Source organism: Micrasema longulum, unplaced genomic scaffold, assembly GCF_059751315.1.
Source record: "Micrasema longulum isolate JH-2025_06_02 unplaced genomic scaffold, ASM5975131v1 h1tg001739l, whole genome shotgun sequence".
Lineage (NCBI taxonomy): Eukaryota > Metazoa > Arthropoda > Insecta > Trichoptera > Brachycentridae > Micrasema > Micrasema longulum.
Genome location: NW_028278917.1, coordinates 82,896 through 108,729, shown reverse-complemented (window position 1 = coordinate 108,729; position 25,834 = coordinate 82,896). Strand labels below are relative to the sequence as shown.

Genomic DNA, 25,834 nt, shown 5'->3' with positions numbered 1-25,834 from the left:
GACTCAATACAAAATATTTCACCTCGCAGTCAAGAGGGAAACCCGTTGCTCTACTAAGCGATTATTTAAATATCAGGCATACACGTCATATAGTGTTTTACTTATACCCATATATGGAATTTCTTCTGCTCACTTTGCTAAAATAGTGCTGACTTGAAAATGACATTCATAAGTGTTTAATAATAATTACTTATAAAAGTATATTTGTGACTCGGTGATTCGTTTTAGGATTATTTCGGTATAACTTAAAATAGAAAAATAAGGTACGTAGTAATTTTTATTTTTAAAAAAATCTGCTGAATTGTGCTTATTTCGATTTATTGATTTATTTTAATAACTTTCCGGACATTAGTTCATTAAAAACATGTTTTGATGCTATTTGGATATCCATATCAATTGATTAAACTCCAAAGTTAGTGATTTAAAAAAAATGTGAATTCCTTGGTCAAGTTTGTTCAAATAATAGAAAATAATGATGCTTAATCCCAATTTCAGCCCAATAACAAACTTTCCTAAAAACACAAAAATGAACTGTTTTGCAAACTAGTTATAATTAAACAAATAAACTATCACGCAATTTCCCCGTACGGAGAGACAGAGAGGATAGAACGCCATATCACTGTCTTTGCGCACATATTTCGCTTCTTCTACATTCAAACATCTTCTCATGCACGCGCACCGATTATTTCGACTTTTGACATGTCCATCATCAAGTGTTTGTTGAATTTTGTCATGCCATGTCTTTCTCGGTATTCCTCTATTTCTACATCCATCAACATTCACATCGTTAATATTCTTAGCCGTTCTTTCGCTATCCATTCGTTCTACATGTCCAAACCAACGCAGAGCTCCTTTCTCGATTTTGTCGATAGTGCTTATCTCAGCCTTACATACTGTACGGATCTCGACATTTGTGCATCTATCGTACATAGTTTTACCAGACATTTGTCTGAGAGATCGCATTTCGACAGTGTTCTGCCTACTTTCATCTCTGTTTTTCCAAGTCCATAATTCACCCTCATAAATCAGGGTCTGCACCAGGACTCCATTGTGAACTGCTTATTTTGCCTCTCGTGACAAACATTTATTTGCCAAGGTTGTTTTAAGTGCACCGTTCACTTTGTTCCCGGCACTCACCCTGCTTTCAATATCTTTCTTAGTCATTTCATCCCTAGTTAACATCCTTTCCAGATATACAAATTTCTCTTTTCAATTTATGTTATCTGTCCCTAAATAATATACTTTCCAGGGCCATTATAACAGTGGGAAGTTTATTTTTTAAGATTATTTTTTATAACCGTAATTGTTCACAATACATTCGATTTGGCTTATCTTAGTGGTTCGTTTCACTCGTATTTATCGCATATTTTTTCCACACATTTGTCACAATAAATTATAACAATTTAAGAACTTGATTTGCATTATTAATTTGCTAAATTCATAAAAAACACAGTTTTATTTTATATTATATAATTATAATGTATTAAGGATTAATTTATTTTCGTTTAGTTAATTATTAAGCCCATTGCAACTGAAGTGAACTCATTGCTTATATGACATCTGTAATCAGTTTGATCCAAAAATGTTTTTTTTCTGGTATATGCAAAACATCTATGTTAATAAAAAAATATCACAACACTTTACTTTTAAAAATAGGTTTTAATTTAATTAAATTTTAGATAAAAGTTTTACCATGATTATCTTCAATGGCTCAATTTATGTTATAAATATTTTGAGCTTGTATATTTTTTTGTAGACAGGGACTGAATTTAATCCCCTAGGGAGTTATTAAGATTAAAATAATAGAACAGAGATAGAGAATATTTTAGAGAAGGGATTATGGAAGTCTAGGCATTTATAGGGCTTATGAAGTATAAAGATTAAAAAATATTTTCACGCAATGCCTAATATGTAGTAAAGGTGGTTTAAAAAGTAAAACAGTTTTGTTTAAAACAGCGGAAATTGTCTTACAAAAATAAATTAAATTGTCACGGTAGTAAAATACGTGTCAGGATGTTGATATTTTGCAAATTTTCATTTCTGGTGCATATTGCTTCATTGATCAAATGCGTTTGTTGTCTCAATTGAAAAAAAAAACTAAATGTGATTTCGGAAAAACGTCATTAGGATGTTTTTAAAAGTACGTATTAAAAAAAATTGTTGATTTTTAAAAAATATTATTAAAATATTTGAATTTTTAGGCCAGTTCCTAAAAGTTGTAAATAACTTGTGCTGAAAAAACGGAAATCGAGTTGTGTTAGAGTGGGATTTGAACCTCGGACCTTTCGCCCGTGAGTTTACACTACCACAGGACCACAACCTGGTTTAAATTTTTTGGTTGGTTCCGTTGTTCTTCTAAAGTTTTGCCGCATGGCCATGAAAAATAGTGTACTGGTATAAGATAAATGTTAACTTTCAATTGTAATACGGGCCCAGGAACTATGAAATGTTCCAGTGTAAGGAGTGAGGACCCCTCTTAAAATAAATATGTTTGTCATATCAACCATGTCGAAAATCGAACCCGAGACTTTTCGCACGGTATGCAAACAACGAACGTTTTTGCACACTTGAAATATTTTCGATTATCACAAAAAACCGTTGTTACTACAACAGTTTTACTTTTACCGATTCGCAAAATAACCGTTACGTATAATAATCAACCCATTATTTATTTTATTACCCAAGACATTCTTGGAAATTTGACGTTTTACCTGTTTGAACGGTAGAAGTTTTATGAATCACCTACCTGTATGAATGTACGAAATACTCATTTTGATAACAGGAAATACATATTTCATATTTGGCCGGACTTCTTAGAATTTAGGTTTTAAATTAAGAAAGCCAGAAACAACACGTTTTATTATAATAAAATGATCATAGAATTAAGAATAGTCCAAAAACCGCATACGCACATAAAACAGAAGGCGACTCAACTACTCATAAATGAGTATGTTTACGTTTTGACCCATTAGTATCTTTGTAGACGTCGCTCTGTGTATGTGCATATAACAAATGCATTACTTAAAAATTAAATTATTTTTCCATCTGTCAGAATGTCAAAAAAACAAAATGGAAATTTCGTTAGTGTTGCCAGGGTAGTATTTTTTTTACCCTAATTTGCTCATCTAATGAGAGAATGAATAAAAATTGAATCTCGAATTAAATAACTCTGTGGTGGGCGTTTGACCGACATTATCTTCAAAACATCAAATATTATTTGACATGATATAAAAATATCCGTTTCATGTCAAGTAAAATTTGTTTTATATTTTAAGTTCAAAGTTCATTAATTCAATTACTCTGATTAAAAAATGACCCTTTACTTATTTACTCTGTTGTGTCAATCAATGTTTCTGGGTGCACAATAAAATTTTAGAGAAATTAACAGATTTCTTTTTTTACCTTACATTTGTGTTATGGTTATATTCTTCGCGATCTGGCAATATTACTCGGTGAGTTCAAGTATGCGCGCGGCGAAAGTGTGTCCAAGTGGGGGAATTATTGGACACAGTCCGATGTATTCAAATATGATTCTACGCTCCTTCTGGACTATTCTTAATTTTATGATAATGATGAATGTAGATTGAGATAAAATTACTTACATGCTCACTGCTAGGTAAACAAATGATACATAGATTTAAAAATCAAATTTATTGTTTAGAAATACCTGCTAAGGTTAATTTAAATTTAAGAAAAACAATGTACATACGTAAATTATTAGTTTTTTAACATTAATTGTTTACTTCAAATCCTTAAAGACAACATAAATAATAGTGTTTCTACGTCACAAAACGTAAGTACGCGACCTAGAACAACTGATAAAATCTTAATTCCAGCATTAAAAACAACTACAGCACAACATCATTATACTTACAGAGGAATATTTTCCTTCAATGAAATGAACGAAAAAAATAGAAAGTGTAGCCAGGAATACAATATTAATTTGTAATTTCTATTTTTTAGATGTTTTTTTTTTGTATTTAAAAAAAAGGAAAATGCGAAATTCGCTTTTCAATTTTTCTTATTTACTTTATATACCTGCTGTTTTTCATCGTATATTTTCTTAATCCATATTTTTATAAACCTGACTTAATATTACATTATGTGAATATTTTTATCTTTTTTTATTACGCAATTTCTTTTGATTTTGCATTGCAGTATGCTTTTTTGGTTTTTAAAAGTCTTTCAAAAAAAATATTGTGTTGAGGCTTATTTTTTAAAATACAACTTTGTTTGCACTTACCTGTTTTATTTTTGTAAATGCCCCTCGGGCGTATTGTATTTTTTTTTAAAGGGAATAAAACCCATCCAAGCCAGAGCCTTATGTACCACTGCTGTACCCAGTATGATGTAGAAAACAGTATCAAAAGTCAAAGTTATTGTTTGTTTTTCAAATATGCAGTAATGAGTTTCTAATTTTAAACAGAGAATTTCAGTATCTATTTTTTAAGACTTGAAGAAAGGAATCCATTCAACTTTTTACATAGAAGCAGGTAGAAAAAACAGGAATTTTTACAGTAAAATGGATCGGCTCATCCGACAATGAAAAATCACTCTGCAGACAATACGTTTAACAATGATACCCAAAAGTGGATGGAATGCGTAAAAGACTACAGTTGATATTGTTCATAATATATTTTATGATATTAAAGGTAAAAGGTTATATCTACCTGAAACCACTTAGCAAAAAAGGTTTTTAAATACTTATCTTCTTTCAGACTGTTTTACAAAAGTGACGTTTTAGATACGGGTTTTTAAAATGTATTTTATAAAAATATTTACACAAGTAGACAGATTATTAAATAAACCTTTTTGGATTTTTTTATTTTATATTTATTGGGGATATCAACAGTAATACATGTAACAAAAATATAACAAAAAAATATACAGAGAATAAAACCAATGACAGATATCCACAGAAATACATTAAATACACGTACAATACATACTAGTGTGTTTGTGTGAGTGTAAGTGAGTGAGAGGGTGGGTGAGTGGGTGTTATATTGGAATGAGGGTGTGTAAATATTAATGCACAAGAGTCGAAAATATGAATATATATAAAATAGTCAGAATTAGAGATAAAATAAAATAAAATAAAATGAAATAAGATAAAATAAGACTTTATTATTGAGACTTATACCCGTATGCAGAGACAAACCTTAAGGTGAGGTAAGTACATTCTATTGTCTTCACCTTCGGGTTATTCTCTGCATTCATATGCATCTCATGATTAGAATGTACTTTCCTCACCTTAAGTTTTGTGTCTGCATACGGGTATAAGTATAAGACAAAAAAGTATGTTTTAAGACGCGCATTTTAAATGTTATTTTTTTAAAAATCAAATGGATCAATAAAGGGAAAGTTCAAATTATATTCACGTGCAAAACAAAAGGTATACAAAGTATGTTCAAAAGAATATTTAACTACTTATCGTCTATGTCTATGATATTAAAATAACCCTTAACCAGTTATTTTTACGATTTTTTTTACTGAAATAAATTTGTTATAGGAACTTAAAGCCGTGAGTTGAAAATTACTGCTATTTTTATCCTAAATATTGATAGTTTTTCTGATACTCCAGTAATATTTTTGGTTGAATATAATCATACCGTGTCCGCCCCTTTGCCTACCAAGAGGTCTCGGGTTCGATTATAAAAAAATATTGATTGAAAATGTGTTTTTACTTTGTAATATTTCATAGCCCCTGGAATGGCACTTGTAGCTTAATCACAAATAACTATCGACGTGCTTAAAAACATGCTAAGCATTTGAGCGATCACAATGAACAATAATGAATATGCTTAAGTTATCGCAGTCATAAGTCAACGCGTGTGTAATATCTAAGTCAACGCTCGTGTCCGTTTGTTTTTCATTTTCATTCACTGGTGAAAAATAAGCGTTTACTTTGAAAAAAATACGATTTATAGCATTTGCAAAATAGTAAGGAGTATCTAATACAAAAAAGTGGAAATTAAATTGAAATTACTATGGCGACTGCTTTTATTGACATTTGGCTTGCAGCCGCCAGCTCAATGCAATAAATAGCATGATAAATAATAAATAAGTATATAATAACAGCAGTTTTGGAATATTTTCCATATTTTCACCCGTTTAAATATGTGATTAATTGCGCAGCAGGAGTATACGTCGCGAAACGTAAATATTTTGACATTTAATATTAGGTGTTTACGGATGTTCCATTGTGATCGCGAATACGATAAACAACCATGGTAAGAAATTGTTATCAGGTCGCTTATTAGAACGTCGATATTTATTTGGGATTGAGCTACTGAAGCGTAAGACTGATCATCTTACTTCATTGTAATAAAAAAAACTATCAAGATACGCTGCGTTTGGTGTACCGATTCAGTACCCTGTGCAACACTAGGTGCGAAAGGGGAATGTTGGTGATCATAAATAATATGAATAATATTAATATTTAAATCAATAAATAAATACAATAAAAAATATGTAGTAACGGAACGCTTTTTTAGGTTTCACTACTACTAAAATCAATTGGTAGTTACGCGGTATTGGAATATCACCGACGATAGGTATTTACTTATTTAAATGCCTTGTAGGCTTTTACATGTTTTACATACATTTAAACAAATTAAGACAGACAGGTATTTTACACAGAAGTAGCAAAAAATAAAAATATTTTTTAGAAGAAAAATAAAAATATGAATAAAATCATCTCTACATATTAGTAAAAAATATTTGGGTATACTAAATATATAATACATACATATATTGCAGTGGAAAGAATAGAAGTGATTTTTTTCGTATAAGTTATATTAAGAAAATCTTAAGATTAGAAGATGTTAGAAAAATAATAATGTAGAATACAGATATATGTAAGTCAATAAACGGTACACAATTGAAATCAACACAGTATTAGTTAGGTATTTCAATTCGAACATAAAAAATTGATACACGTCCTTTTAAAATTCAAGTGTTATATTAAATGTATTTTCTACCTATGTCATTTACGTAATACAAACGCATGCATTCTCCTTGTTGGCGAGTGTGTACTGAAGTTTATTGTAAACACATTTACATAGAATATTTTATTAAATCGGGTATATTATAATACATTTCCTTTTACCCGGCATTTTGCTATGTTTTAAAAAAAAAAAAATTTTATGCCATAAACATTTTTTTTTACTATCACTTAAAATATGTTTCTTACGAGGTTTTTTTTTTACCTAGTATTTTACCGGGTTTTAAAATATTTATTGTCGGTGTTTTGTACTTTTAAATTGAAGTTTTTTTTGTTAAAATGGGTACGGTTCAGCCTGGAAATAAGGCTGTGTAATATCCTGATCGTCCTTGACAACTGAAGACCGTTACGTTGGTCAAATAACTGTACCGTTGAGTTAGGGAGCGAACATTCTAACGCAGGTATGCTGGAAGCCCGAGTTTGTCACTTACGATACAGGCAATTACAATATTTTATTCGATGAATAAAATTAATCCCGCACGATTGTATTCGATGCAATAAAATAATACATCATGATCACACATAACATAATAAAGTGTAGATATTTAGTCAATTTTTATTTGTTAAAAAATATATATTATTATTATATAACTGTTGGGTAGGTTGGAAGAAATTGCTTTTTATGTTTGTTTATGTTTTAATTTTTGTAATTTGTTTGTTCTACCGTATCTTTCCTCTATCGTTCCTGCATAAAATAAAACGCTTTTTTTTCATCTATTGATATGTTTAACATGCCCCTTAATTTATTTGAAAATTTAAAAATAAATTAAGACTCATTCTTTCTAGCTGCGATACGCTCCCACTTGCTATTTAATGATGCTCACACTTACGCACACCTGAACACTTACTCCTTAAGCATAAATACACACAAAAACACCTCTGCACTTACTCTCATACAAATTCACACAAGCACACTTTTTTATTGTACCACAATTTAATATTAATGACTTTTTATTTAGAAACTTTGCCAGCAGACCAATCTGTCTTTTAACTGTATATTTTTATCCTATTATATCATTGCTGACTGTTTGTTTCTGTAAAATTAATAAAATAAAATAAATATGTGCCATTAATCTTCACTCCTTTTGAAGAGTTTCCTAGGGCTTTTTTAAAGACGTATTCGGAGGACATATTGAACAATAGCGACGACAATATGCGACCCTGCCGTGCGCTTCTTCCGATTTTAATTTCATCAGAACAGGCATATTGTTTTGGTTTTTTGATAAATTGTTTCTTATGGGAGCTAGAACCATCCAAATACCCTTAAAAGCCACCAATTTTATCTGCCGTCTTTGGGCGTACAGTATATAAATGTGATAAATATTTTTAAAATGAAAAAAAATACCGACACACAAAAAATATTCTGATACTAATAAAAAAAACAAAATCGGTTTGGTTTTGGGGTGCTTAAATAGGGAATATGACATGTAGTTATATTTTTCGCATAATATTGGGGAGGCATCTGAGAGAGTCTCAGGAAAACTTTGTTCCAATACCGATTTATCAGAATGATCCACTACTGCATATTATGTTAATGCCTTGCGCTTTACAGGCGCAAAACTTGTAAAAATCCAACATTTTATAGACATAGACATTTTGTTTTTTTAGACATTTATTTTACAAAATGTGCAGTGAAATGTATGGAAGATATGGACATACACTTTTGCATATGAGGATGGCGGTAAGAATACGGGATTGAATACTTCCGGGCAGACAGCAAACGGCCGGGATTTCGTAGGGAATGGTATAGGGAATTTTGGAGCTATGTTTGATTATGTCCAAATGCTTGCCGACTGGCTGGATTTCCTCCCTAGGGAGTTGTTCATATTTAAATTTATTTCAATTTTCCCCCTCTGTTGAAATAAATTTAAATATGAACAACTCCCTAGGGAGGAAATCCAGCCAGTCTGCAAGCATTTGGACATAATCAAACATGGTTGAATTACTACCTGGTAAAAGAAGAAGTATAAAAATTGGAAAATTGTTTTCAGGCGTTGCCTAGTAGGTGATTTGGTTCAGCCGGATGAATCTCACCCACGCGATAAAGGTTTCAGCTCTTTTACTTCACAAAAGTCAACAGATGGAAGATTTGAGGAAATGTGGATGTTCAAACATGGGCAGAATGGTGAATGTTACACAGTGTGTAAAGTGGCCACTTAAACCAGCCAATGACAGGTCATAAGCCCTGTAAATGCCTAGACTTCCATTTCCCCTTCTCAAAAAATTTCCCTCTCTGTTGAAATAAATTTAAATTTTGGAGCTGTCCATTAATGGTATTATTGACGTAATCTCTCAGTAATCTATTTACTATGAAATGGGTCTCGCAAATCCGTCTAACTTCTTGACTCTAGATTCTGCCTCTTTTGGGTTTCCCTGTGATTGCCTTTAGTACTTTCATATCTGACGTTCTTATATTTATTTGGTTTTTATATTTATTTTTTCTACTTGGTTATTCGTATTTTTTATTTAATTTCTATCTATCCTCGCCACTTTTGTATACACCATGATTTGGTCTGACACACGTTTTGTATATCCGAATTATTTATTTATTTATTTATCAGGGAAATCATACAGTCTTTTTATAAAACAAGGTACAAAAGAACAATTGAAAAAAGTAAGACCAATTACAGATTTCACACTTATTTATTATGAATGCAGGAGGAGAGGGGAAAAATAATTGAATTCTAAAAAAGTAAAAATATGAATATTAAATAAAAAGTATATAAAAGGGAGAAGACATATGTTTTCAATAATCATGTGTTCATTGTACGACAATATACGACATTTCTTAGGCATCCAGATGTTTACTAACTGAGATGGATATGTTTTCATCGTCACCATGGCAGCATCATCTGCATAGCATGTGATGTTAATGACCTTATCTCCCTTAGTAGATTCACAACTTTTTTTAATTCTTAAAACCGTTTTTTCTCAAACGATTCAACTTGTGTAAGAAAAGGTTTTAGGCGTATTTATTGTTGTGCTATATTTAGTTATAAAGGTGCTAAACTCGCTTTGTTTCTTTGTTTTTCTCAATATGTGTTATTTTCTAAATGTTAATATTATTTATGTCCCGAATTGAGTTGTAACTCCTGGGAATGTAGTTCAACGTATTATACTTGTAAAATACTTTGTGTTATATGATTTATAAATAAAATAAAAAATACATAAACTCTGAATTTTGTTAACAGAATCACATTTTCCGAAATATCTAGCTAAGTTATTTGACTTATCGTACAAGCCATCAAATATTATTGAAACGATAATTAGACACTACAGGAATGATGATTTAAAAGAAAAAAAGCTGAATGTTTGTTATAAATCAAAAGCTTTGAACGATACTTCAATTATAATAAAATAAAAAACAGAAAGTTATACGCAAAGATGTTTAAACTTATATCATTGCCATTCCCCTTTGGCACAAAATGCTAAAATCACCTTAACTATCTTTTATAGGCCAACGAGATAAATTAATTTAGTCTGAAGCTACAATATTTATTAGAGCAAAGAAAATAGCTTACGATACTAATGGTATATTATGTTCTGGGTAATGTTAGCAACCATGATTTTAAGAGCGAAACTCAGTTTATCAGTGCAAAAACTCAATTCATTATCAGAAAACAAATTCCACATTTGTAATTACAAACTAGCATGGCTGGTATTCTGAACGGTATGGCGCGCGAAGAGATTTCTCTGTTAAGCGTGTATTTATTAATTTATTTTATTTTATTCATACAAATACAAACATATTACAAAAAAATATTATCACAACGTATCCCAAAATCTATAAGGCCAAGGGCCCTGTGTTGATTTGGGATTCAACATAATGGAAAGCACGTACATAATTAAATAATAGTAAAAATAATAATAATAATGACATATTATTACATGAACACACATATATTTTGAAGGGCATCTGGACAACACGCTAAAAAGTATTTAAATCTATGCAATATCTCGCAACAGTCTCCTGCAATGGTCTCTTCCCTTAGACAAAATCTAGATTTGTACACTCTTTCTGAAACTGGCTTTCGTTTTCGAGAATTTAATATCGGCGGCCTCCGTGGTGTAGTGGTCAAGACGCTTGACTCACGCACGGAAGGTTCCGGGTTCGATTCCCGGTGAGAACACAAAAATTAAAATGTGATTTTTCTCAAGCCTGGGTGCTCTGTGATGTAATTCACCACTGTAATTAGGCCTCCTGGCCTGTTGTGGTGCAAAAAAAAAGTTAAAAAAAAAGTAAAAATGTAAAATATGTTCATTCAGGACATTGAACACTTTTGGGGCCACAAAAGAGAAATTCCTCTGAGCAAACGTCGTACGTGTTTTTGGGATGAAATAATTCAAATGACAGAAAAACCTCGTACGAGCATTCTGCTGGGATCTACTCTTGCAGCCGCATGACCAGAAATGTGCCAATGACTCTTTTAAAAAAAATGTCTAATGTCCAGTACCTTCATGGATTGGAACAATGTCTCAGATGGAAAAGTGGAGGGACATCGCAGCATCACTGTTAGTACTAATTTTTGTACGTTTATTTAGTACGTAAGTATTTACGGGTTAAAGGTTAAAAATGCGTTCTCTACGCGCACTTTTGCGTTAGGGGTGGTACACTCAATTTTCTGTACTCCCTAGAGAGTAATAATTTGAGGATTTTTATTTTTAGCATATGTTTACACTTTGCTTCATATATGACCATACTGATGATTTTTCTTTACAAACATATTGAAACCGCTGACCATTTGAGCACAAAGCGAAGACGACATGCCTGACATCAAATATTTATTAAAAAAGTTTTTTTACTCTAAAATATTTCATAGTCCCTCCTGGGAGGCGTCCTCACCTGAAGCGTTAGACTGATTATGTTCATTTAACAAAAGTGTTTTTTATTTGTAAATAGACTATCAAACCAAATAAAAAAATGTGTAAATGTTTTGTAATTTTGAAATTGATCCGCCTGTAACGCCACAAGTTCTCGTCAGTGAGTTCTGCTGATAGGTGAGTTTGCTTCCCGGAAACCGCTATCATTGATTGATTAGGAAGAACTTGTGGCGTAGTTCAAAGTAGCTTTTTTTTAAAATGATTTTCGTGAACTTTGCCGTACAATTAAATGCTCTATTTTCACAGCGTGTAAGAAAACATTTTTTTATATTATTATTTTTTTGACTTTTTTTTTTATTCATAAATTTCATAAAAAGGACATGTTTTTGTAAAATTCTAAACATATCTACTTTTACACATCTAGTAAATGTTATCACTGTAAAACTCTTGTGCTTGGAGAGTGACGTACACTGTTTTAGTTGTTTATTTATAAGAGTTTATATAATTTTAAATACGAGTACATGAAAAAGAAAAATAAAAACATAGGATATATAAAGAAAAAACATAAAACAACAATACATTCATACTAATTAAAATTTAATGTTGTTTTTACACCAGTTCAAAAAAATTCTTTAGATTAACTTTAAATTTATTTATTGATACATTATTTTTAATAGTTTTTAGTTCATTGGGAGGATTATTATATTTTTTTACACCTTTGAAGACAAAGCTATTTTGACAATGACTTGTATGGAATTTAGGAATTTTTATATTATGTTGGTATCTGAGTGACTTATTCATATCAATATTTTTTTTCTTCTTTATAAATTTGTATAACGGAATTTATTTTATAAAGAGTGTCTACTGTATGAACCTTAAATATGTTACATAGACTTTTCGTATTGAATGTTGAAGGTTTCTTTAAAATTACTTTAATAATTAATCTTTGTACTATTTTAAGAGGGTTTAATATATTGGCATATGCACCACCCCATCCAACAATACATAAATAGCGCCAAATAATGTGGTTTTACGGTAAATGAGAATGTCAATGTGGTTTAAGTAATTTAATTTGACTCTCATAACGGTTTCAAACAGACGCGTTATTCGCTATCATTTTGAAACGCACCCGTTACCACGAACGATCTATGAGCTTTTTTTAAAAGGTATTTAAAAAAAAAGTATTATTAATAAAAAATATAATACATGAACAAGATATATATTATACTCCCAGGAGTTTTGGAGAGAAAACTCATTGGGGACGGTACATAAAAAGAAATCATTTTTGTGTCAATACATATCAGCTTTTTAAATATAAATAATATTTGTGTGTCTATTAAATTTGCAAGAAAAATAAATGAAATCGTTTTCAATTATTTAATCGATAACACGATTTTAATGAACGTCGAGACGATTCGAGATCTTGGGATACCTTTTTATTACAAACATTAATTCAATCATCACATTTCCATGAAAGCGTCCTAAATGTGTGGATTTATTTTGCGAATATCTAAGCCATTTTAATCCTCAAAAATTGCAATTACACTGTCTAAATCGTTTGTTCGTAGCTTGCTTGAATTTAATTCTATAATATAGTTTTCTATTGTATTATAATATTCATATAACGCGGATTGAATCGGTGCAACGTAAATTTTTAAAATCGTTAATATTCAGAATCGGATCAAATACTTTCACAATGAACTATTATGATCGTCTAGAGTACTTTTATTTCTTCAGTTTAGAATTCAGAAGGATTTTAGCTAGGTTCGATATTTATACACAAATAAATATCTAACTGTATAGATGCCCATGATATTCTTGCTCAGATTAACCTTAATGTACCTCACCGTAACTTGCGTACCAATGCTGTCTTTGCTGTGGGAAATCATAAAATCAACATCGGATTCTTTTCCCCTCTGCCAATGATCCTCAGAACAATGAAGAAAATCTCCCTAAACGGTACTGTTGACGTGTTCCTACAGCAAAGGTAAGCATTCAAGAAGCAAGTGGTGTTGTCACTCCTGACTCGCGAAACATTTTTGGACAGAAATGGGATTCCCAAGTCAAAGATATTTAACGACAAACAAAAATATTATAAACTTTTCTGCTCACACACATTTAAATACACATTTAATCGTGATATTCACATCCACAATACACGAAACTCCAAAAATCTTCATGCATCTAAATTTCGCTCAACGAAGTTCGGCGAAATGTGATTTTTTTTAAAGCCTGGGAGTTCTGTGATGTAATTCACCACCGTAATTGGATCTCATGACCTATTGTGGTGCAATAAAAAAAATGACTAAAAAGGTAAAAAATATTGGCTATTCCCAATTTAATAAACTGCCCGATGAACTAAAAATGAAAAGTCAAATAGCAAATCTAAAAATGTTGCATTTAAACAATATTACGCAAATCTTTTTGATAATGATAGTTATTAAAATAATTTGTGTGGATAGTGTATAATACTGTGATTTATGTTTCTAATTTTACGTTTTCTTACTATTTTAAATTGTATTAACTATTTTTTTTTTAAGCCAAACAGGCTTATCAAAGCCCTAACAGATTGGCATTTAAACAACCTTAAAATGTATTTAAATTTACAAAGGTATAATTATGGCATAATCTAGGCGGATATGGCAAGTGTTACGCCGTGTGTAAAGTGGCAACTATAACCAGCCAACGACAGGTCATAAGCCCTGTAAATACCTAAACTTTCATATTCCTTTCCAAAATGTTTTCCCTCTGTTGCAACAAATTTTGGAGGTCTATTTAGTTTAATTAATAATTAATATTATTTTCATTAATTTTCATGTAAACAAATAAACACAAATAAATATTTAAGCATCTTTATTTCTACAACTATGCCGCTTGTTGATTTATGTGAAGTAGTTAAAGTTAATTTACAATTTTCTCTTATCGTACCAGTTTTAACTTATTTATGTTTAAGCCGTATCGATTTCCTCCACTATCAATTGAATCGATTTGAAATTCGTCTCAGTCGAACAAAATAATTCGTACTAAAAATAATTCTATAAATACGAGTATGTTATCAAAATTACACTAATTACGTACACTGATTAATAATCGCAATAATGATAATGAAGCGAATTACATACATTACCCATATGTACTGTGATTGTGCATTAGTTGTGAAAATTTCATCAAAAATATTACTTTAAACAGTGCTAAAAAACCTATTTATCAGAAGTATTACGTACATTTTTATTTATTTATTAGAACGTTGATCTTTAATGCCTTTTCGTGTCCGGGGAGCATATTATTCGGAAATGCCCGACGTGTTTCGGAAGAGTTCGGGGTGTTCCGGAATCCACCCGTAGTGGCTTCGTAAATAGCAGCCGTGTCAGATGGAGATACTTGACACGTATCCACATCAGTAATAACCAAAACATACCAATTCTTTTAAAATACATTGATGTCTTAGCCGAGATACTACACTGAAAACGAGAATGTTTATTTTGAGCGACGTCAGTAGGCGTTACTCCGAGGTGATTTTGTGGCGTCACTTAATTAAACAGAACAGAGACACATATCCTAGTGATACCAAAGCATTCCGAAGAGATAACACTTCTGGTATTTAGGAAATGCAAAAAAATCTTTTTACCTATTGGTAGCATAAAAAATATTTTTTAAATTTTTAAAGTAAATAATATATATATATATATTTTTTTTACATTTTTTTTTTGCACCACAACAGGCCAGGAGGCCTAATTACAGTGGTGAATTACATCACAGAGCACCCAGGCTTGAGAAAAATCACATTTTAATTTTTGTGTTCTCACCGGGAATCGAACCCGGAACCTCCCGTGCGTGAGTCAAGCGTCTTGACCACTACACTACGGAGGCCGCCGATATACCATGAACACCTAAATAATACCGAAATCCCTAAAACCTTAATCCTAAGTTATTGCCAGTAAGACTAGAAATCAGCTTACGTCCTTCTACATCGGACTACAATTTCTGTGACTCCCTCCGACCAATACAGTTGGGACTATGCTTCCTTCTTGTTTTGTCCTTTACGGGGGAAATCTTCGGATCCCCAGTCTCTTTTCACCCAATTAGTTCTTCTTTATTTTAGACCATTCCCTTATTATAAATATCCTTGTTGTCATTGAAAAAGCCTGTATAAACCAAACATTGTTTTATTGTTTTTTTCCAGAAATATTAGAATTGGTGGTTTTAAATCAAGATGCGCTTTACAAGAAGCCTTGCCGCCTATACAATTCTCGCCTGCATCCTCTCCCTCGCAGCCTTCACGGCACAGAGTATAGACGACAACAGCGTGGACTTGGACAGTGGATCTGATGATGACCAAAACCCCCTTTTGGATATGGTCAGCGGCTTCCTGCAGAACTCCATGTCCGGGAAGGGCGGAGGAGCGGCGGTGTTAGGAGGCATCCTGGGAAGCCTGATGCAGGGGGGGAAAAATGAGGGAGAATCTCTCTCTGGAATGCAAAAGAATCCAACTGGCGATGTTTTATCCAGTAAGTAATTTATTGGGTGTTAGCATTAATTGTGTTCGTTTTTTTTCCAAATTTAAAAATAAGCCCTTAAATTAAAACAGAACGGTAAAGGTAAAAAGCTAGACGTCATTCGAAAGAAACATTTTGCCTTTACAAGATATTGTGTTTGCTTTTACTAGTACGTTGTATATATTATATTATTTTATTACAAGCCTTCAAAATGGAATGTCAAGTGGACGAAAGTGAGCATTTTCGACATAACATTCTGATTGCTTTCAATCAAGGAAAGAAAGTAGAGTACCTTAGAGTAATAATAAGCCACATAGAGTAAAATTCATAGAGTCACCCTTACGTACAAAAACCATGAAACCAAGCGTATTAACCTCTCAAGGACAAAAACTATTTTCAAGAGTGGAGTTAGGGACTGAATTTTCCTTAGTGGTAGGGATTTGAGTAAGAAACTCCTTGATGATTTTCCGAATATTTGAGTTTACTGTTTACCCTATTGATGTGCCATATATATGTTTTTTTAACTTATTTTTTGTGTTTTTGATCCTATATTTGTGGTAATATACTCATGTGTTTGTGTCAACTAATTGCTCGTCCCATCTCAACACAAGACCTTTAGTTCCATGGAGTTGGGACTTATGTCTCAAATAATATGTAATAAACTTCATTTACGTAAATACATAAATAAATAGTGCGGAAGGGCGCCTCTTTAAGCAGATAGTGGCGAATAATTACTTTGCAAATAATACTTATTGATTAATTGTTTCAAATTAACGAAGGAGAATGAACGGGGTCGGTATTATTATTTGAGCACGCTTTTTTCAAAAACCGCCATGAAAGTTTCACTATAAAATGTATTCCTTAAGAGTGGGTATTAAATCATTTGTGTCCGTTGTTTTTCAGATGAAGAGAACTGAAATACAAATTACAATAAATTAGTTAATAATTTATTCATGGATAAATTTATGGATAGCCATCAATGTATTAAAATTAAAGATGAAAACGAACAATGTTATACTTATTCTTTAATTGGTTTTATAGGTTTGGGGTCACTTTTTACAAACAAAGATGGAAACCTAGACCCTAATATACTTGGATCTGTTATCAGCGCTTTTGCAGAATCCGTGGGAGGTAACGAAGAGGTAGCAAAACCAGTGAAAAAGGGATCCCTTAAACAAGGGAAACCCACCAAAAAGCGAGACCAAGAAGGCTTGGATTTGAGTGGAATTTTAACCGTAGCTCAAGCTTTCATGGGCAATCAGAATAAGGGAAAGAAACCTGGTGCAAACGTAATGGAAGACTTAGCTGGAGCACTTCCTTTAATAATGAACACAATTAACTCGTTTAGTGGACCAGAAGCTTCAGCGAGGGAGCACAATCACGCAGATCATGCGTGGTTCCTACCGCCTTTAGTCGAAAAACTTCACGTATTTTGGGACCATTTCATCAATTCTGATCTTGGAAAGACTGTCTGGCAAAACGCTGGCTTGAGAGAACTGACAAAGACCTTCACGGATGAGAACGGTCAGATCGATTTTGAAGTCATCTTGAAGTCTTTGGAGAATCACTCCTTCAGGAGAAGATGGATCAAGAGAGCAACAAGTTATTTAGCTGAATGGGCAGTCCATGTAGCTAACCCTGAAGTCCAACAAAGGTAATTTAAAAAAAAAACTATTTTTGTTCGGTATACAGTAGAATTTATTTCCGACCTAATTTGAAACCAAAATCTCACATATTTAACATGGTATATAAGGAGTGTATGTCTAGATGGATTTGTGTGGTATTGTTTCGTTGTTCACTCTAAATTGTTTGTGTATTTAAGAAAATATTATTCCATTTCAATTTTCAGATATCTCCAGTCCAGTCAGTTTATTGTAAACGGTTTCTTGACGTCTCAGGGCTTCCCAAAGCATATCACCCTCCAGCCAAGTCAGTTCTCGGAGTCTGTTTCAACTATCATCAACTATGTCATGCAAAAATACCTCAACACCCCGACAGATGTCAGCATTTACGTCAAGCCTGCCGTCAAATACGTCAATGTAAGCTTGTTATTCAAAATCATTATTGAATCACAGATTGATGGTGGAATATATTTCTCATTTTATGTTGTCCATCTTTGAAATCATGCAAACGGTATCTAAATTGACTAAATATTTTAGCATATTTGCCAAATTATTAAAGTCGGAAACCACTCTGCTGGAGAGAAACCTTTTTTGGGGTTTATACAGAATCGTGGATGATTAAGCTTCCAGTACTGATTTCAGATGTTATATTAGGATTAAGTTTGTATTTTTTTTGCATAAAGCTATTGTAGTCTGTTGTATCAAAAACAAGAGTATCTAGTGCTTTAAAATTTAAATTTTACGCAAAAAAAAACTCTTATTCTACAGCTACCTAATATTTTGAAGAGGTCGGTAAGTTTAAAATAATATAAAATAGTTTACAACGTTTTTCAAATAGGTTATTTATTAATTTTTAGTACAGCTTTCTTACGTAACGATTCAATTGGTTGGGGAAGGTTTATACATATTTTTTAATTGGTTTGTCTTGAACACTTAAATACTTCAACTTTACGCCCTTTTTCGTTATTTGTTAAGTACTGTTTTCTAAAATATAATGATTTAACAATGTATTGATTATATCCAAATATTGGCAGACAGTCTGGATTTCCTCTCTAGGGAACAAACCTCCCCGCAAACATTAGGGCATACTCAAAACATTGTTGAATCAACTAACTGGTAAAAGAAGAAATATAAAATTGTTTTCAGGCGTTGCCTAGTAGGTAAATTGGTTCAACCGGATGAATCTCACTCCCATGATAAAGATTTCAGCTCTTTTTCTTCGCAAAAGTCAACAAACTGAGGGGAGATCCTTAAGCCCACCATCCACCCGCAGCTGTTATAGAGTCCTGGGGGACTCTCTGTCAGCTGCGCATAGAGGAAAGTAATTAGAAATATTCCTAAGGAATACAAACTCTATGCAGATTAAAGAGGGAGGGGAAGGACGTATGGACAGAGGCCAACACGCCATCCCCACCCCTCAGGATCCCCTCAATGCCTCTGTTTTTTTTATTCAAAAAATATGTTAACAAATAATTTACGTACATAAACGTATCCAAATATACAAAACTAATTTCTTAAAACTGTAGTAACATAACAAACATAACTTACACAAAACATAAGTAAAAACACGGATATTTACAATAAGAGAACGACTTTAGATAAAGAAGAACTCCCTGGGTGGTCAGAGGCAGAGGATACAAATACCACCCCCGTAAGGGGAGGACAAAACAAAAGAACGTGTGCGTTCCGCTCGGAAGGAAGCACAGTCCCAACTGAATGAGCATCCCACAGGAACAGTTGCCTGTCCCACCATATTTTACCCACCTAGGCGTCCGCGCATCTGAGGAGCTCCCAACGCGATACCCAAATCCGGACAAACTGACGGAAGAGTGCAAACTTCGTACTGCTGGCCATCAGATCCACATTCCACGCTGGTCGCATGACCCATGTCAGACCATTCAGCATCTCATATCTAGCAATTCGGACAAACTGACGGAAGAGTGCAAAATTTGTACTGTTGGCCATCAGATCCACATTCCACGCTGGTCGCATGACTCCTGTCAGAACATTCAGCATCTCATATCTGGCATCATCTAATAGCACACAGTGCCACAGGATGTGTTCGGCCGATTGATGGTTATCTCCGCAAGCACAGCTCGAGACAGAGGCAAGTCCAAGTTTATGAAGCTTGTCTCTAAACTCCTCATGTCCCGAAACCATTTGTGCAGTATGATGGTCAAACGCCAAGAACTTACTACACATCCTGTGTCTGATGGAAGGTAAAAAATACCACATCCATCTCCCCGTACATGCCATGTCCCATCTATTCTGCCATTGATTAAGAGTTACCCCTCGCATAATATCACACAGTTGAGAAAATGTGGATGTTTATACATAGGCAGAATGGTGAATGTTACACAGTGTATAAAGTGGCTACTTAAACCAGCCAATGACATGTCATAGCCCTGTAAACGCATGGACTTCCATATTCTCTTCTCAAAAATGTTTTCCCTCTCTGTTGCAACAAATTTAGATATAATGATTTGATTGGTTGGGGGGATTTATGTCTTTTTGAACTGGTTTATTCTTTAAACTTCAACTTAAAGCCTTTTTTCATTATTTTAAACATTCTCTAATCCTTTTTACTCAATTTTCTTTTCTTTCAGGACATTTTGGTAACAGCCCAATCTCACGGCTCATACTTGAGGACGGTGAACCAGAACGAGCTGAGTGATAAATTGACGGATACACTGAATTTGGAGATCATCGAACCTGTCTTAAGGGTGTATCGCGCCTACAGATTCGCCCACAAGTCCCCGCACTGTCAGACACATGTATTATGTGTCATAAATAAGCACGATCCAAAGGAAAAGTTAGGTAACGTGATCGAACATTTTTATTTTTTCAATTCTGTCTTGTCTGAGAATGGTGATCACGGAGTCACTCCATTTTTAACCAAGTTAAAGATATATAGTACAGTTAACATATTACAACAGAGATGAAGAACATTAAGGAGAAGGTTATATAGAAGTTGACAGCTTAAAATATTTGGGAGTACACATAACTGAGGATGGAAGCATGCATTTTCATACAATTTTTTTGATGTGTATTATTATTTATTATTATCTTTTTCTGAAATTAATGTATCAAATATTTTTGTGTACCAGATATTATATTATTATCTTATATATACTTACTGTAAACTAATTTTCATTATTTGTTTTTAACAATAATTTGTTAATACCATTTTTTTTATACGTATAAGTATATGTAAATGTAACAATGTTTGATTATGTCCAAATGCTTGCAGACTGGCTGGATTTCCTCCCTAGGGAGTTGTTCATATTTAGATTTATTTCAACAGAGAAGGAAAAAGTTTTCGAGAAGAAATTTGGAAGTCTAGGCATTTACAGGGCTGCAAGCATTTGGACATAATCAAACATTGTTGAATTACTACCTGGTAAAAGAAGAAGTATAAAAATTGGAAAATTGTTTCCAGGCGTTGCCTAGTAGGTGATTTGGTTCAGCCGGATGAATCTCACCCACGTGATAAAGGTTTCAGCTCTTTCACTTCACAAAAGTCAACAGATGGAAGAGTTGAGGAAATGTGGATGTTCAAACATGGGCATAATGGTGAATGTTACACAGTGTGTAAAGTGGCCACTTAAACCAGCCAATGACAGGTCATAAGCCCTGTAAATGCCTAGACTTCCAAATTTCTTCTCGAAAACTTTTTCCTTCTCTGTTGAAATAAATCTAAATATGTAAATGTATTTATTTTTTTGTTTAAATTCTTTACAAGTTATTTACAATTTGCTTTTTAATTCAATTACTTTTCTTATATCCATATTTTTCTTTTTTACTATTTTTTATATTTCACTTTTTATTTTGCATAGCAGTATGCTTTTTATTGTTTCTACATGTATACAAAAAAGGGTGGTTTATCTTTTAAATTTTTACTTATTATGTTTGTACTTCTGTATATTTTTTGTAAATGCCCCTTGGGCGTATTGTAAAATTAAATTAAATAAATAAATAAAGAGCTCGCAATTCGCCTAGGAATTGATGGAACAACTTTTAACATGATGCGTGTTGTCTGGAACTCTAGTCTATACTCGGTCAAAACAAAATGCCGATTATTCAACTCTTGTATAATGCAAGTTCTCCTATATGGGTGTGAATCTTGGCACCTTACCAAAGCTCAAAACACCAAACTTCTGAGTTTTGAGAGTAAGTGCTTGAGAAGAAAGGGTGGTTCGATTTTATAAGTAACATTGAAGTCCGAGAACGGACCCAGCAGCCTCCTATAACGAGCGTCTTGAGGATGCGGCAATGGACCTGGCTTGGACACGTGCTGCGCATGCCTCAGGAGAACCTAAACCCTAGTTGCCTCTTTTCAAACCTGCGGGTCTTCATGACGATCTGTAGACTTTATTCGGCGGAATTAAGGGGCGCTGGATTGACATGGGAAGAAGCGAGAGTGGTGGCTGGCAATAGGGTCTCCTGGAGGCAACTGGTGATGTCCACATGCTCCACTTAGGAGCGGATGTGGAAAAGAAGAATATAGAAGTCTAGGCATCTACAGGGCTTATAACCTGTGAGATATTAATTGAAACTCATTCAGAATACAATTTTTTACAATAATTATAACACTGTCAGTTAAAATATGGCTTTATTTGTAAGAACTTGACTTTTAAATTATCGGGTTTGTTGCAAACATGGCAACCTCTACTTGATTATTGTAAAGTTGGCATGTATAATATTAAATTTATTATTTCACTACTGTTTCTTGACATGATCATGCTTATGTCATCACTGCTTACGTATAAAATATTTACTGATTATAATGAAAAATTGAATCTTAAAAAAAAGTTGGAGTATTGTATCAGTTTTTTTGTGATTTGCTCAAAATAAAGAAAGATGGATTTTGCCGGGTTTGCAAATAGTACACTCAAATGGTTAGTGATTATAATTAATCGATATTATTTCCGAGATTCCATAGTCTGGACATGGAAAACTACAATTTTGGTAAGATTTAGAAATGTTTGTTTTCAGGTGGTTTAATCTTTTTTTGATTTTATACATTATTGTTGTTTGTAGGTTGCTAAATTGTTTAGCATTGATAATTTTTACAAGCATTTATTTCACAACCTTTTTTTTCCTTCTCAGGTCTCCCGGGATTCAAAGCTGGTTTGACAAAGTTCAGCAGCTTAGTGGCCTCTGCTGCGCTCAGTTACCAGGGAGGGCACGGGTTCTGGGATCTTTATACAGCTGTTCAAGATGACAGCAACTGTCAGGTTTGTAGTTTCACAACTAAATAATCCAAAACCATCTTTATTTTCGTAATAAATGGAGGTAGTCTAAATAAATAAAACTTAATCACAAAAAAACAACGATTAAATATATAAGCTGTCAAGAGATTAAATAAACGAAAATGAAATGACGATAAATATTTTTTTTATAATATTGTTTGTAAGTCTTCATAAATGATTTATATATTTGCCAAATAAAATCATTCGTGAAATAATTTGTTAGCTTTCTAAAGAAACTGTAGACAGGATTTACGTTCTACGTACTACGAGAAAATGCAATGGTGAGTTGTTACACAGTCCGCTTCAATTTTGATAAAACATGATACAATACTTAACTTCAACTTTTTATTATAATTAGTAAATATTTTATACGTAAGCAGTGATGACATAAGTATGATTATGTCATGAGCAGTCGTGTAAAATTTTTTAAAATTTTATACATTCCAACTTTACAACACTCAAGTAGAGTTTGCCATGTTTGCAACAAACCTGACAATTTAAAAGTCAAGTTCTTACAAATAAGGCCGTATTTTAACTGACAATGTTATAATTACTGTAAAAAATGTATTCTATATAAGTTTCAATTAATATCTCACTTTTTTTAGATTTTAGATTTTGCCGTTCTACCCTCATATATACGTGCTAATTTTTATCAAAACTCAACTGGGCAGCGTCAAAACATATTACCGCATTCCTTCCTTGCGCCTTGAACGTAGACCCCGTCAAAAGTTAATGTTTATTGAATGAGGAAGTTCAATGATTAAAAAAAAACCATATAAAAAATATAAAGCATATCGTATTATCAGCGATGTGATATTTTAAAGTTTTGTATTTCTAAAACTACTCCGCGAGTGACATCTCAAGTTCACTTCCTCTTTTTCTCGGTCAGTTCTGCCAATTGGTCCGTTCACGTACCGTAAGCCTGAAATCTTTCATAACTGTCTTATCATTGGTTGATTCATATGAACTATTAACGTCGTTCTAAGTAGTTCATTTTTATGTTTATTTCATATATTATCAAGAAACTTTGTCGTACAATTTAATGCTTTAATTTTTACCACGCGTCAGAAAACGTTTTTATATCCAATTTCCCGTAAGACTGAACTTCCTCATTATCATTTGCATTTCTTTTACGGCCTGTTTAATCCAACACGTAATGCAAACAAAGTTAGAAGTTAATGAATAAAAAGCAGATGCTAAATTGCCCAAATGTACAGAAAAATAGAACCATATTATCCGCAGAGAAGCCGTATTCAGCAAGCCAATTGCTCTATTAATGGATGAATTCTGACCTGCATTTGTATGGCTTCTGGATGTGTAAAACAGTGCAGAAGTTCTCGTTTTAGAGTCCTTAAAATATAGCTTGATTAAAATGACAGCTGTCAAACTAATGTGACTAGTGAAGGTAAAGTACAGATCTCTGACCGTGTACCGATCAAATCGAATTTATTCAGTTTTTTCATTCAAACATGAATTTCTGTTTTCAAAAAAATAATATAAAAACGCAAAAACAAGCCTATAATAGTGCGTTTAAAACAATTATTCACCAAAAAATAAGACATTTATACTTTTTTCGTGAACCACATTGTATAAATTATTTTTTTATTCGATCGATTTACATTGTGATCAATTTGTCTCATCTCTAACATTTTTGCAAAATGATGTAACCTTGTAAGAACGTCGTTCATAATTAGATTTTTTTTTGTTTTAAAGCTTATTTGATATAATTATGTTGATTCATGTCAAGCATTGTATTGAAAAAATAAATTAACAAGCCAGATACGAATGATTTTTCGTGTGTCAATATAAATCACTCCTTCCACAAAGTTATGTCATCACTTTTGCTAAAAATTGTCATTCTAATCAAGCTATATTTTAAGGACTTTAGTACAATTGTACTGTACTGTAATGTTCATATTTAAGTGCTTCAGAGCTTTATAGATTCGCTTTAAATAATTTGTCAATTATCTTTAAACCTTCTGAAAATAATTTTAGTTAGCACACGCAAATACACATAATATTATCAATCTCATTTTATTTATCAATTTTGATAAAAATCATTTTATCAAGTTGCTCGATTGATTTTTCGACATGATTAATAATTAACGTATTTTTTTTTCATTCCAGGCCAGATATCCGGCTGATTGCGATGAGTTTCACGAAGAAGAGGTTCGAGTTACGACAGAATATTACCATAATGAGTTGTAATCAATTTGTAATTAGTAATTTGTATCAAATCGTTTTAGGGACAACAAAATTAAATCAAACTAATTATTTTCTGGGCACTAACAAAACTTCCTTAGCACAATTCTTAAACCAAAAAATCAATTATTTTAATTGATTGTATTTTGTGAAATTTAAACCTAATAGATACATTTTGCAATGTACGCAATTCACTATCATTTGAATATATTTATGTTGTATATTATTTTTAATTTAATTAAATGTTCAATAAAGTGGGTAAAGAAAAATTACCGGTTCGTTTTTGATAAATATATTCCCGTTATTCATAACGTCGTCATTTGTTATTTATTAATTATTTTTATGTAACTCATTTTTTTTTTAAATTTCTCACACCTTCTCAGCTTTTAGATACGAAAAGCAATTCTGAGAATCATTAATGGAGTTCTAGGCATTTAC

General features: G+C 32.4%; 1 protein-coding gene across 1 annotated transcript; it reads left to right on the top strand.

The window, feature by feature from the left end:
* On the top strand, positions 1–25,711 carry LOC148274142 (uncharacterized). Its single transcript, XM_088237555.1, has 7 exons — positions 1–263; positions 16,008–16,332; positions 17,362–17,974; positions 18,170–18,359; positions 20,549–20,759; positions 23,052–23,179; positions 25,322–25,711. Exons 2-7 carry the CDS (start codon positions 16,038–16,040, stop codon positions 25,400–25,402), a joined length of 1,518 nt encoding a protein of 505 aa, XP_088093681.1. The 5' UTR covers positions 1–263; positions 16,008–16,037; the 3' UTR covers positions 25,403–25,711.
* The last annotated feature ends 123 nt before the right edge of the window (positions 25,712–25,834 follow it).

Excerpts from the sequence above, each read along its gene's own strand:
- LOC148274142 (XM_088237555.1), top strand. The coding sequence starts at position 16,038 with ATGCGCTTTACAAGAAGCCTTGCCGCCTATACAATTCTCGCCTGCATC. Across the intron at positions 18,360-20,548 it reads CTGCCGTCAAATACGTCAAT|GACATTTTGGTAACAGCCCA; the intron begins GTAAGCTTGTTA and ends CTTTTCTTTCAG. Across the intron at positions 20,760-23,051 it reads CGATCCAAAGGAAAAGTTAG|GTCTCCCGGGATTCAAAGCT; the intron begins GTAACGTGATCG and ends TTTCCTTCTCAG.